The 13,085-nt window shown below is 60.2% G+C and overlaps 2 protein-coding genes across 2 annotated transcripts in view; one reads left to right on the forward strand and one right to left on the reverse strand.

Annotated features, from left to right (window-relative positions):
- LOC112953285 (prosaposin-like) overlaps positions 1 to 1,550 on the forward strand; it is a 4,232-nt gene extending 2,682 nt beyond the window's left edge. Inside the window, exons 6-12 of the mRNA XM_026046309.1 lie at positions 146 to 202; positions 331 to 426; positions 532 to 618; positions 704 to 1,054; positions 1,129 to 1,209; positions 1,288 to 1,419; positions 1,515 to 1,550. Of these exons, the coding sequence (XP_025902094.1) occupies positions 146 to 202; positions 331 to 426; positions 532 to 618; positions 704 to 1,054; positions 1,129 to 1,209; positions 1,288 to 1,419; positions 1,515 to 1,550 (840 nt within the window). The remainder of the gene's footprint in view (positions 1 to 145; positions 203 to 330; positions 427 to 531; positions 619 to 703; positions 1,055 to 1,128; positions 1,210 to 1,287; positions 1,420 to 1,514) is intronic.
- A 938-nt stretch (positions 1,551 to 2,488) lies between these two features.
- The window catches only part of CDH23 (cadherin related 23), a 74,389-nt gene continuing 63,792 nt past the window's right edge, over positions 2,489 to 13,085 (reverse strand). Inside the window, exons 45-68 of the mRNA XM_026046310.1 lie at positions 12,852 to 13,055; positions 12,318 to 12,776; positions 11,268 to 11,384; positions 10,823 to 11,047; positions 10,354 to 10,523; positions 9,984 to 10,121; positions 9,567 to 9,686; positions 8,839 to 9,016; positions 8,328 to 8,539; positions 7,571 to 7,765; positions 7,239 to 7,349; positions 6,963 to 7,092; positions 6,417 to 6,680; positions 6,016 to 6,177; positions 5,322 to 5,578; positions 4,931 to 5,028; positions 4,677 to 4,797; positions 4,480 to 4,559; positions 4,314 to 4,354; positions 4,068 to 4,128; positions 3,814 to 3,943; positions 3,439 to 3,561; positions 3,164 to 3,277; positions 2,489 to 2,911 (exon numbers count right to left, since the gene is read on the reverse strand). Of these exons, the coding sequence (XP_025902095.1) occupies positions 2,588 to 2,911; positions 3,164 to 3,277; positions 3,439 to 3,561; positions 3,814 to 3,943; positions 4,068 to 4,128; positions 4,314 to 4,354; positions 4,480 to 4,559; positions 4,677 to 4,797; positions 4,931 to 5,028; positions 5,322 to 5,578; positions 6,016 to 6,177; positions 6,417 to 6,680; positions 6,963 to 7,092; positions 7,239 to 7,349; positions 7,571 to 7,765; positions 8,328 to 8,539; positions 8,839 to 9,016; positions 9,567 to 9,686; positions 9,984 to 10,121; positions 10,354 to 10,523; positions 10,823 to 11,047; positions 11,268 to 11,384; positions 12,318 to 12,776; positions 12,852 to 13,055 (4,034 nt within the window). The 3' untranslated portion in view covers positions 2,489 to 2,587. The remainder of the gene's footprint in view (positions 2,912 to 3,163; positions 3,278 to 3,438; positions 3,562 to 3,813; positions 3,944 to 4,067; positions 4,129 to 4,313; positions 4,355 to 4,479; positions 4,560 to 4,676; positions 4,798 to 4,930; positions 5,029 to 5,321; positions 5,579 to 6,015; positions 6,178 to 6,416; positions 6,681 to 6,962; positions 7,093 to 7,238; positions 7,350 to 7,570; positions 7,766 to 8,327; positions 8,540 to 8,838; positions 9,017 to 9,566; positions 9,687 to 9,983; positions 10,122 to 10,353; positions 10,524 to 10,822; positions 11,048 to 11,267; positions 11,385 to 12,317; positions 12,777 to 12,851; positions 13,056 to 13,085) is intronic.

Genomic DNA, 13,085 nt, shown 5'->3' on the forward strand with positions numbered 1-13,085 from the left:
GCGCCGGCGACCTCGCCGCCAGCCTGCGCGGCCACTGCGAGCGCCTGGGGCCGCTGCTGGCCCCCGAGGTAAGGAGGTGCAACGGGACGCGGCGGGACGCGCCGTGGGCACCGTGGGCTGAGCCGGGGTCACCTCCTCCTGGCAGTGCCGGCGCTACGTGGCGGCGTACGCGGAGGTGGCCGCGCGCCTGCTGCAGCACGCGGTAAGCAGCTCGCTCCCGTTATTCAGATATATTGCTCTAAAAGGGGCGCCGAGGGGGTGGTGAGGGCGCCGAGGGGGTGGCGAGGGCGCCGTGTGCCGGCGGCACCCCAGCCCTTGCCGTGCCCGCAGGAGCCGCGGGCGCTGTGCGCGCTGGCAGGGGCCTGCGCGCCGCCGCTGCCGCCGCTCGCCGAGGCCGTGCTGCGCGCGCTGCGCGCCCCCCATGTGGTAAGTGGGGGGCGACCGAGCCCGCGGGTGCCCCACGGCGCTCAGGGCCGCGGCGTGGGGCGTGGCTGCGTGCGTCCGGGATTCCCTATAGCTCCCACGTGGCAGGGCCCGGAGGGCAGCACCGCGCTCTGCGACGTGTGCCAGGCGGCTGTGAAGGCGGCCGAGAGCCTCCTGGAGACCAACGGCACCGAGGTGGGCACCCATCGCCGTGCGTAGGTCACGGCGCCCGYGGGGCGCTGCTGGGTGCCGTGCGGTGACACGGCGGCCGCCCCCGCAGGCGCAGCTGGTCGACGACATGGAGAAGGTGTGCGACCTGCTGCCGCGCGGCGTCGTGGGCCAGTGCCGGGACTTCGTGGACTCCTACGGCAAAGCGGTGCTCGTCATGCTGCTGCAGGCCACCGACCCGCAGGCCGTGTGCGCCCTGCTGCGCTGCTGCCCCAAGGGCGCCGCGGGCGCGGGGCGCGGGGCGGCGGCGCTYGAGCGCCTCTCGGCCGGCGCCTTCTGCAACGTCTGCCAGATCGTCATCACCTACTTTGACAACGAGCTGCTCAAGAACGAGACGTTGGCCGAGCTGGGCGACGTGCTCGACCGGGGCTGCGAGCTGCTGCCGCCGCCGCTCACGGGCAAGGTACGCGGGGTCCCGGCCCCACGCCGCCCGGCCCCGTCACCACCGTGACCCCGTCACTCTGCTCCCCATCGCAGTGCGAGGCGCTCGTCATGCAGTACGAGCCGGCGGCCGTGCGGCTCCTCGTGCAGATGATGGACCCCACCTTCGTCTGCACCGTGAGTGCCCGCTCCGCGCGCCGACCACCCGACCCCGTCCCGGCACTTTTGTCCACGATCCGGTTCCTCTTCCTTCAGAAACTGCGAGCCTGCGACTCGCCCGAGGAGGAGGACGATGACGAGGAGGATGAAGAGCACGGGGGTTCCGACCCCTGCGCCCAGGGCCCCGAGTACTGGTGCCAGAGCGTTGCCACCGCCGCCGCCTGCGACGTGAGTGCCCGGGGAGCAGGGACCACCTCGAGGTCCATGCACGTACCTACCCGTGGTCCCCCCTTGCTCACGCCGTCTCTGTCCCCCCTCCGCAGGCCCTCGAGCATTGCAAGCGGCACGTGTGGGGCTAGGAGCTGCGCCCGGAGGCTGCTGCGGGCGAGCGGAGCGGGGCCCGCCTCGGCCCGGCGCCTGCCTTGGCACGCTCGCCTCTTTGGGGTCGGGGGGAGAGGGGAGAAAAAAGGATGGACGTGATAAGCTGAGAAAGAGTTAAAAAACATATATATGTGTTTGTGTGTGTGTGTGTATGTATATAAATATATATATATATATTAAAACAAAAGAGGCCGCGGTGCCTTCATTCTGCTGTYCCATCAGGTGCATCGCTGGAGACAGAGGCACATATGTGCTTCAATAGCTAAAGATATATAGAGTTTTTTTGGGTGGGGAGTGCTAATAAATATAAGAGGAGCTTTTTCTTTTTGCTGTTTAAGAGCAGCACGAGCTGCTTCACGCGGCATGGAGCAYGCGGGATGCACGCGGTCCCCCCTGACCCCAAGGACGACAGACAGACAGACAGCTTAACCAAAGCCATAGAGAGTGTATTTGGGGTTCCCGTGACAGCCCCGTCCCCGGGGGCGCCGCAGGGCTGGGGCGGGAGCGGGGACGGGGACGGGGACGTACACACGAACGCTCCACGTGGGCAGCCCCAGCTGCCGCCGGGCTCTCGCCGCCGCCGCCACCTTCTCCTTTCCACATCGCACTATGTTTTGGTAAAGCCGGCAAAATGGGGGAAAAAAATGTCCTTTTTTTCGTTTTATTTTTTGAGGGGGGATGCTTTCCTTTCGGGAAAGGGTGACAGCACACAGCAATGGCAAGCGGAGCCCCCCGGCATGCATCTTGGGGCAGGAGGGGCGACCGCGGTGCCGCCGGGCTCCCTGGGGCACAGTCGGCCTCCAAACGCTTGCCCCTGCTTTGCTCCTTTTTATTTTTTTTTTTTTAATTTTTCTTTTTTTTTGGAAAAAAAAATCTTTTTTTCTCTCTTCTTTTATAAGAAAAATAAAAAAAAATAATTAATGGTTCCATGATTAAACGACACGCGAGTAAAATGACACGCCAGGCCGGTCCTGCGAGCCCTTCCGTGGAGCCGGGCGGGCGCTGCCGCCGCCGGTCATAGCTCCGTGATCTCCAGCGGGCTCTCCACGATCACCTCCCGCATCTTGTGCAGCGGCGTCGACTTGGCCGACTCGGTGCGGGCGTTGTGCTCGCTGTAGGCGCCGCAGTCGGCCGCCAGCGTCTCCAGCGAGCGGCCCAGGCCCTTCTGGTCGTCCTCGGGCAGGCTGTTGAGGTCGGCGGGGAGCAGCGTGCCCGTGCTGCCGTGCACCACGTGGATGCCGTCGGCTCCCTTGAGCTCCACGGGCTGCTTGTGCCGGAAGCGCAGGCTGCCCTGCCCCGAGCCCGGCTCCTCGTCCTCGTCCAGCTCCTTCTGGATCAGCTGCAAGAGGCCGCGCAGGGATCAGCACCGGCACCAGGAGCCTCCTCTTGGGAAGCAGGCGCCTAGGGGCCTCATGGGCTCGAGGGCTACGAGCGGAGCCGCTTCTGAGCACGGGGACTCCCGTGGGTGCGGGAGCTGCTCATGGAGGCCGGCAGGACGTGCTCGGTCAGAGGCCGCGAAGGCCGGGAGGAGGCACGGCATCCCAGAGGGCACGGCACACACGTTTCCCCATGGCACGCGCCCCCCGTCTACCTCCGTGACCGAGGAGCGGTCCCCCACGCTGGCGGTGGCCTTATGCACCATCCGCTGCGCAAAGAGCTTTTTCAAGCGCATGTAATCATCCAGGACCACCTTCAAGAGCGAGCCCTGGGCGGAGCGGGAGAGAGGACCGTTACCCGCCGCAGCGCCCTCCGTCCCGCCCCGGGAGCAGTTGGCCCCTTCCCGGCACATCCCGGAGCCGAGCGGGCCCTCGCGGCCGCCCTGGAAGCCGGAGGTGCGGGCGGCGAGCCCGCCGCGGCCCCGCTCACCTTGATGGGCCCCTCGCGCATGATCTGCCCCAGCTTGGCGATGTTGTCGTACTCCTGGATGGCGGCGCGCAGGTAGCGGTCGTCCTCGGGCTTGGCCGCCGAGGGCTCTCTGCCGAAGGTGCCCTGGGGGATGACGGGGACCACAAGCCTTGGCATGAGGGCAGCAGAGAGGTCTCCATCTCCTTCCCACCCTGGGTAACCTCGGTTGTCATCCCCTCGCACCAGGAGCTCGGTGACCCCCTCAGCAAGCCCGGGCACCATCGGTGCGGAACCCCAGCACCGTGACAGAGGCCGATTGCCACCACCCTGCCCCACGCTGGGCTCCATGCTGGGAACCACATGGGGTGCTGAGGAGCAGCCCATGCCCCGTCTCACATGGGTCCTGGCTGGGCTGTTCCACAGGTCGGTGATTTCGCTCAGGTTCTCGGGCAGGTCGTCCTCGTGCTCCGCCTGCGCCGCCAGCTCCATGTTCCTGCAGAAGGGGTCCAGCCACACGGGGTTCGCCCTGCCGCGGGAGGACACACAGATGTTAATACAAGGCAAAGACCATAAAAACAGCCAGCTTCCCCTGTGCATGAGCACACTGGAGCCCCTCATGAGACCTGACCCTGGGGAGGGTCAGGACTCACCCGTCAAAGGAGTATTTGTTGGTGTTTGGCATATCCATGATGTCCATGAAGCCCCGGTTCCCTGCAGAGAGGCAGAGCGGGGTTTGCCCTTCGTCATGGCTGGGGGCACAGCCGCATGCCCACCCAGCACCCAGTCGGCTCCCTGTGCCCAGCGCCCACGCTCTGGCGGGCAGGACCTCCCCAGAGGGACGTTCTCCAGGTAGACCTCGCTCTGCTTCTCGGCAGGAGACCCCCATGGTGGCTCACCTGTGGAGCCCGCCACTATCGCTTTCAATTTTCTTTTGTGGCTGCAAAACAAAGACACAGAGGAAATCAGGGAAGATGCATCAGAGGAGAGGCACGGAGACCTGCAACGGCCATGCGCACCAATGCAAGCACGGCAAGGAGAGCTCATACCCCCACGGCAACTCACACTGTTCGGTAGTACCAGTTCATGAGGATGAAGAGCATGGCGGCCAGGAAGAGGAGAACGGCCAGCACAATAATTGCCATCTGGGAGAGACAGGGGGATCAGCAACGTCTGGRACTCAACCAGCACCTCCCTCCGGGCACTTGCATGACCTTAACTGGGCAAAAAGCTTCTCCAGGGGATCGGGAGGCCTCTGTTACCTGCAGAGCCGAAAGGTCGTCCGGAGCCCGGGCAGTGATGGCGGGCTGCACGTCCAGCACATTGTAGTTCCTGAAGAGGTTCCTCAGCTGCTCCTTGTTCTCATCGATCATCTGGATTACTCTGGGAAGAGGAGGGACACAGCGGCTGACGGGGGACCCCTCGCCTTGCTCAGGCATGCCGTGTTTGATGACATTCCTTGGGTACTCCACAAGCCTGAGCGGCGGCAGGCCGCATGAAGGGCCGGGCAACGCACCGCTCCACGTCCAGAATCCGGTTGGTTTCCCTGTTCACCACGTGGATCAGCAGCTCTGTCTGCGCAAAGTTCACCCGGCCTTTCTTGTCGACGTGGAACTGGGGAGAGACAGCAGCAAGGTCTGCAGCATTGGGCTCAGGGCATCTCCTGAGCACAACCCAAGGTGGGCTTGCAGAGCAGGAGGCCCTCAGGACTCGCACGGGGCCCCTTCCATTAAAGACCTCCAACCCAAGTGTCTTCCAGCAGGCTACCATGTTTTTGATAATCTCAACCCACATCTTCCCACATCTCTTTTGGAAGTGATGTTGGTGGAAACATTGTGGATGGGTTTCTGTGTCAGGGTATCCCCTAAGGACAGAGTCCCAGTGAAGCGATGGGTGAAGGTGGTTACCTGCACATCATCCGTGTTGACGATGGCCCCTGTGATGTTGGAGAGCAGGCTGATGAACTCCTCCTCAAACTGCCTGACCTTGTCAGGAATCTCGTTGATGATGATTTTGACCCGCTGATCGTCTCGCAGGATATAAATCCCCACGATGGCCGTGTCATTGTGGCCCACAAGGTCAGAAGCCATGATGTCCACCACAAAGTACCCGGGGTTGTAGGCTGTGAACAGGTCGAAGGTTCGCAGGATTCCGTCAAGGGTGCCTGGGGAAAGGATGAGCACAACCCATGATTAGGTAGAGTAGGGTCTCGGCTGCCTTTATGACTGGGCCAGCCAAAGGGCTGAGGGGCACTGCAAGTGCCTGGACCACAAGCCTCGCACTTTGGGCCTTTTGCTGTTTCTCCCGGCACTTTGATGGGGGACTCTGCTCTCTTTTACACACCCCTTTAATCTCAGTAAAGGGCCCTGAAACAAAACCTTTGGAGGACGTGGAAAAGGACGTGGTGGACAGCTCTATGTGTCCTTTGGAGTATGGCCTATGAAAAAACAGGTCCTGGTGGACAAGCCACTGCAGCCCCTTCAAATTTCCTCATGCAAAGCCAGAGCCTGTCTTGTGGGTAAGTGGAGGAGATGTGAATAAGGGTAGTTGGCTGGTGCTCCCTGGTGGCCCTGGCCACGAGGATGCCTCTGGCACATGTACCGATGCTGAAGATGTTGGCCACCTCCTCGGAGTCGTTGGAGTGCTGCTTGATGTAGCGGATCCCCAGGATGCTGTACAAGACCAGGCTGTTATTTCCCACATCGGCGTCCACAGCTAGGACTCTGATGAGCTCCGAACCCACTTTGGCATCTGTGGCAACCCCTTTGAGGGAGAGAAGGGAAGGAGAGCTGGAGCCAGGCAGGGAGACTACAGAGGGAACCTTTCCTCCTCAGTGCCACCACTAACACATGAACCATGGGCTTGGTTCTTCTTGTCTGACCATTTCTACTCCCTTTCTCCAAGAGCCTCCTTGGAGAAAACAGGTTTTTCCCTGGAGCGTCACCTGCTCTGGGTGCTGAAGACCAGAGCATGCGCCCTGGGTGCAGCCTGGCACCCCTTACCCGCTGTGTACTCCGCCTTGGTGAACTGTGGTGCCTGGTCATTGATGTCCTCCAGGAAGATGCGCACCTCCTGAAGCGTCAAGTCTGTGCTGAGGTCCCAGGTCTGGGCCCTGCTCGCCCGCTGGCCCCTGGGTGGTGTCCAGTTCCTCTGGCTGGACGCTTTGACAATGATGGAGTAGTACGGCTCCTTCTCCCGGTCCAGATCCCGCAGCACTTGCAGCTTCCCCTCCCGGCTCAGTTGGAAATTGTTCTCCTGGTTCCCAGCTAGGACGCAGAAAGGGGAGCCAGGTTAGTTGTCTTTTGGGGGAGGATTTGTGAAGCATCACTTCTCCTGCATATCGTGGCAGAAATCCAGCTCACAGCTGACATGAGCAACTCAAAATGTTGGTGAGGGATGCGCAGGAGGAGGCTGAGGGCTGCAGGGGGGCAGGATCGATGGGCAGAAGCAGAGATGCACAGGGCACAGTAGTGAGGGAAGCAATCTTGTCCTCCTCAAGGTCCCTAAGCTCCCTCCTTGGTAAAGCAGAGCCACGCACCCCATCTTACCTGCTATGAAGTAGTAGACGATGGCGTTGGAGCCCTCATCTGCGTCCACTGCTCCTGTGACGTTGCCCACCACCGTGCCAGGCCGCGAGTGCTCAGGGACAGACAGTGCCTGGTACTGGGGGCTGTCCCTCTGCCAGGAAGCCCCCGGATAAGGAGAGGGAGGGTTACCGCAGGCAAGCAAACCATGGCACGTGCAAACCACCCTCCTGGTGCCTCTCTTGCCACCTTGGACACCCGCACCCCTCCATGCCCCGCAGTGGCCGCCCCGGRCCTTACAGGCGGCCGGAGGAAGAGAGGCTCGTTGTCATCAATGTCATCGAGCGCGACCTGCAGGGGCTGCATGGTCTCATAAGCTGGCTGGCCCTGGTCGCAGGCCACGATGATCAGCTGCGGASAGAAGCGAAAGGGCTGCCTTGCGCAAGGCCACGTGGGCACACGGGGCGAGGAGACAGTGCTAAGACAGGGACAGGGGTGGTGGTGGGACACRGAGGGGAATTTAGCAAGGAATTGGTAGGGGGGCTACCATCTCCTCCAGCAACCAGTTGATCTGAGGCACCTTGGTTCTTGTTAAGGTTGCCCTCGTGTGGGCTCGCTCCCAGCCTGCTTACGTTGTACACTGCCTGCTTCTCCCGGTCCAGCCTCATTGCCGTCTGGATGAGCCCGCTGACGGAGTCGATGCTGAAATACTCCCAGTCTTTGTTTCCCGCTCCCGTTTTCAGGAGGCTGTACAGGACGGCGCCGTTAAGGCCCTCGTCTTTGTCCGTGGCATAGACCTCGTACACGTTGGACCGCAGTGGGATTTCCTGTTGGCGTATGAGCAGTCCGGGATGAGGGATGGCCTTGCCCCTAGGCTGAATGCTCCATACACACCAGGCTGCCCTATGCACCACCCTTGGGTGCCCAGGTCAGCATGTCAGGTGACACATTGCCCGCGTGTCCCCACCAACAGCTCCACACAGGACTCTGTGCTCTCACCACTCATTTGTCTTCTAGTGGTCATGGCTGCCCCCACCCAGGCCCACGGTGGGAGCTGCATAGCCCACACCCATGGTCCCAAATGGGAAATGGGGAGTTACCATTTCCCTCRGTTGGGCAAGTGCCTCGCGTGCGTGTTTCGGATTGGCCTGAGCTAAGCCTGGCTTCTCAGAAAGGAGAAACTGTCTTAAATGTCAGCATTTCAGCCCTCATTTATAAATAAACTCAGCAGCCAGCGACCAACTGTTCCTTATTTCTGTGTGCCGCTGGCGTTTCTGTTCCCCAAAGCTCCCCTGTGAATCCATATCCACTGCTCGTGCTCAGGCACACACGGAGAAGGGTTTTGGCAACCTCTCCATTCCCAGGCAGCAACCCTGTCCCTGGGTTTACCTCCTTAATGTGCAGGATGGTGCCGTTGGGCGGGCGGACAAATACAGGCCGGTTGTCATTAATGTCAATGACTTCAATGTGGAGCATGGTGGTCCCCCAGAGAGGGGGTCGTCCTTTGTCCGTAGCCACCACGGTCAAGTTGAACCTCTCGTAGGATTGCAAACGTCGCCGAGACGTGATGAGCCCGGAGTCCTTGTTGATCTTGAAGGCCTCTGAGGACGAAATAAACACGCCTCTGGCTCAGGACACTTGATATAACTTGATAACGAGACCTGGACAGAAGTCAAGGCCTGGTTGTGGCATGAAGGTAGGCAAGGTCGTGACATGGCATGCYACGAGGAACTGGAAACTGCAGAATGATACTGAAAGCAACTGCTCCTGGGCCTGCATCTAACCACAGAAGGACACGGGAAATGTGATTTGGTCCAAACACCTCCTCCAATTCCTCTTCCTAGCCCTTCCCGTTGCCATGGAGGACGTCCCACACACACCTCTCACTGCCAGTGCCTACCTGCTCCCGGGCCTTCGATGCTGTAGGTCACCACCCCGTTGTCTCCCTCGTCCAGGTCTGTTGCGCTCATGGTGATCACAGATGTCCCTGCCGGCTCGTTCTCGTAGACGCTGGTGCTGAACTGGCTCTTGCTGAACTGAGGCCGGAAGTCGTTGATGTCCAGGACTGTGATCAACACCTTGAACATTCAAGACACAGCTTGGTGGGTTACTTGAGGCTACCTGAGATGGCTGCGCAGGCAACCGCAGCCCTGCTGTGACCCGGACAGCACAGCATGCCTCTGCCGTCGGTCCGCGGTGCCCTTCCTGCTATTTGTTTCCCTCTGCTGATCGAATTCCTGTCTCCGACAATGGGAACAGCAGTGGGCCAGGGTGGAGGCCCATTCACTCTGCAGCTGGCCGGAGCACTGGAGCACAATAGCATCCCCATCCCCCTGGCCCTCCCTGGAGGGCTCAGTCTCCACCAGCCACCTGAGACAAACTGTGAKGTGCTGGGGGGATACTCGGCGCTGGAGCAGGTCAGACAGTGCCCATATGGTCTCCTTCCTCCAGGCTGCTTCTCTGCAGCATTCATCCTGTAGCCCCTGTTTGGGGGTCATCTGGTTTTCCTCTTGGCTAGTTCCCTCCTATAGCAAACCCCATGGGGAGGAAAGCCAGAGCTTTGACACCTTCTTCCAGACTAGGTTGGACACTACTGCATGAGAGGCAGTGGGAAGAGGAGGCCCCCACCTGCACAGAGTTCTCTCGACGGTTGCTAGARACGTCCCCGGGGTTGTCCCTGGCCACAGCGGTCAGCGTGTAGTGATCCTTCTTCTCCCGGTCCAGGGCAGACAGGATGTAGATATCACCCTGCAGCACATGGAAACCTTCAGGTGCTTCTTGCCTGGCAGATCTGCTACTCGAGAGGGGACAGCCTGCGAGGTATGGGGGCAAGGCTGTCTCACCTCCTTGCTCAGGCAAACAGCCTCATCCTGAGCCCCAGCACCCACAATAAGGCTGTGCACAGCCCCACACCACTGGTTAACACTACTGGTTTGCACTGAAATCAGAGTCAGCCCCATGCTCCGCTCAACCGTGGCCGCTGGGGGCCATCCCAGTCTCCCCTCCCTGTTTTCCCCTCTCTTACAGCCTCAATTGGCTTCTTACCGTGTTGGGATTTATCCCAAACTTGCCCTCTCCATCCCCTAGGCTGTACTGGATGAGAGCAAAATGCCCGGAATCTGCATCTGTGGCCTGGACCCTCAGGATGACTGTACCCAACGGCACATCCTCAAAGACAGCTTTCTGCAAGCAAGAGGAGGAAGGACAGGTTGTTTCATCACTTGCTGTTCTAGTGGAGGAAAGGAGCTGATTCACCTTCAGTGAAAGCACGAGCATCATTGGGGTGACCATCTATTTCACATGGTTTAAGCACATACAGGGGGAAGAAGATGATCCTCTAAGAGCACCCAGTTCTTGGCCTATTCTGTCCTGTCAGGTGCTGCCCAACCAACTCAGCATGGTGAGCCCTACTCACCTGATAGGATGGCTGGCTGAAAATGGGATTGTTGTCGTTGATGTCCACTATCTGAAGGTACACAGGGATCTCGGCAGATCTGCGGGGAGAGCCGTTGTCCGAAGCTCGAATGGTGAAGTTCAGCCACTGCACCTCCTCATAGTCCACTGTCCTGTTGGCTATGACCTTCCCTAGAGGATGGCAGATACCTGGCATCAGAAACCTGCTCCAGACCCCCTCCGCAGTTATCACTGCACAAGACATGGCTTGAGAGCTGCGATGCCCTGGGTGGATGGAGGCAATAAGGGAGTCTCTTCTGCCAGAACACAGGAGAGAAATGAATTAAAGATTCCTCCCTACCCGTTGATACAGCTTGGCCCCCCTCTTAAGCTTCTTAAGACTGGGCTGTGTCARGGGGCCATAGTCCAACTCTTTCCTTTCCCCTGTCTGATGGGTCTTGGGGGACTTGTACCTATCCCAGCTCACCAACCTGCTGACTGGTCTTCAAGGCAGGCGTAGCCTTCTGGGGAGAGATCTAGCAGCTCATAGGTGATCTGCCCATTGGCCCCTTTGTCTGGGTCCACCGCTGAGATGGAGATTAGTGTGGTGCCTTGCGTGGCTCCCTCCAGGATCTTCTCAGTGAAATAGGTGACCCCGAAGGGGCGGAAGCGGGGTGTGTTGTCATTGACATCCAAGACATTGATGGTTAGCTTGGCTGTGCAAGGTGGACACCAAGAGGAAGAGGACAAGGGAGAAAGAGAGGGGAGGAACAAGAGAGTGTTGTAAAGATGGAAACGAGAAGCTCCCATTGATCAGCARCTGGTTCTTCATGAAGTGCTGTAATATTCAGCAATGCCCTAGGACCCTGAGCTGGTGGTGTGACAGCTCATCTGTCCCTGCCCTGCATGTGCTCTGGAGCACGAGACCACACTCACCATTGGGCACGCTGACTGAGCGGTCAAGGACTTCACTGGCATTGTCATGCACGGAGATGGTGACCTCGTAGGTGGCCACTAGCTCCCGGTTGAGTGGAGTTTTGATCTTCACAGCTCCTGGGAATCCCAAAAGGGTTTGGGTTACCAGCTGTACCTGCGCGTTCTGCCAGGGGCCCAAGGCAGACAGGTCTGCACCATCCAGGCACTGCACTTGCTCTCCTGCCTCTCCCAAAAGCTCAACAGGAGAAACAACTGGTAGCTAAGGGTTGTGGGAGGGATTTCTTTGCCTCCTGTCTCCTGCCTCCCTGTCTGCTCCTCTTTGTCCAGCTAGTCAGGTCTCACAATGTCTCAGCCTGGGTAGGGGCTGGGACAGGGAGACCGGTCTTAGGAGCAATTCCTGGTACTCCTGAGGGATGCCATCCACAGGAGCTCTGGTCCTTGAGGTCTTTCTTTTAAGAGTCATGCCCATGCAGATGGGGGAAGTTTCTCTTCCCCAGATCAGCTCTACCCTTGCAAAACACCCGGACTTTGGAGCAGATGAATCCACAGAGCAGCCTGGGACATGGTGGGACACCTCATCCTCCTCTCCCTGAGACCCACTAGCACCACTTACCCTGGCAGGCCTCCCCGGCGAGGTGCGCCGGAGCGGCCCACGCTGGGTCTGCGAAGGCTGCAGAGCTGCCGCGCGCCTGGAGGGCACCCAGAGAGGGCGGCCAGGAGCGGAGGCAATGGGATGGGCATGAGTGAGATGGAGGGGGACACCACGGATGGAACGCAACGAGAGACATGGGCAGCACGTGCATGGACATAGAGACAATCCCGGCGGTCCAGAAAGGAAAGAGAAGTGTTAGTCAAGTCAGGTAGCCAGCAGCTCTGCCAGGCACAGGAGAGAGAAGAAGGCAGCGCGAGCAAGAAGCATCGGAGGAGTGGAGCACGGAGCACCCCCTCCCCTCTGTGTGTCTTGGACACCTACCTCTAGGCAGAGCAGCAGAGCAGCAGAAGACAGGAGAGGGAGTCGCGCTGCCCGTGCCGCCCCTCCTGCCCTCCTACCTGTCCTGAAATCCACTGTGAACACCCCTTGCTGGTCGGGCACCAGCGCATCCGTGTCATCGCGGGCCACGATCTCCAGGAGGTAGTACTCCAGGCGAGCATTGAGGTCTCTGTCAACTGCGGTCACCTCAGCCACCACCGTGCCTGGGGCGGCCGACTCGGGCACGCTCACTGTCATGACGGGGTTGATGAACTCGGGCCGGCAGTCGTTGACGTCGTCGATGAAGAGGAGAACGGTGGCCGTGCCCGAGAGWGACGGCGTGCCTTGGTCCACGGCCACCACCGTGAGCCGGTAGGTGTCCCGCTCCTCCCGGTCGATCGTGTGGTTGGCCACACGGATCACCCCTGAGGCAGCGTCGATCACAAACCTGTCCTGCCCCCCGCCCTCGATGCGGTAGTCCAGCTGCTTGTTGAGGCCGCTGTCGGCATCTGTTGCTGTCACCTGGAGGACGGAAAAACCTGGAGGAGGGGACACGGCACACTACACGGGACCGCCGGGGCCCATGGTGGGACCCCTCCTGACCATCTCCTGACCTGGAGGGCTGTTCTCCCGCAGTCGTGCGGTCACGGACGCTGGGTGGAACATGGGACGGTTGTCGTTCTCATCCAGGATGGTCACCTGGAGGCTCGCAGTGCTGTTCAGCCCTCCCACGTCACTGGCCACCAGAGTAAAGTCCAGCTGAGGGCTTGGGAAGGCCTCGTGGTCTATCACCCTGCCAGGCTTGACCACAACTGCACCTGGAGGACATGGACACACCAGGTGACAGA

The sequence above is a fragment of the Nothoprocta perdicaria genome, unplaced genomic scaffold (genome assembly GCF_003342845.1).
Source record: "Nothoprocta perdicaria isolate Ctin4 unplaced genomic scaffold, notPer1 scaffold_431, whole genome shotgun sequence".
NCBI lineage: Eukaryota > Metazoa > Chordata > Aves > Tinamiformes > Tinamidae > Nothoprocta > Nothoprocta perdicaria.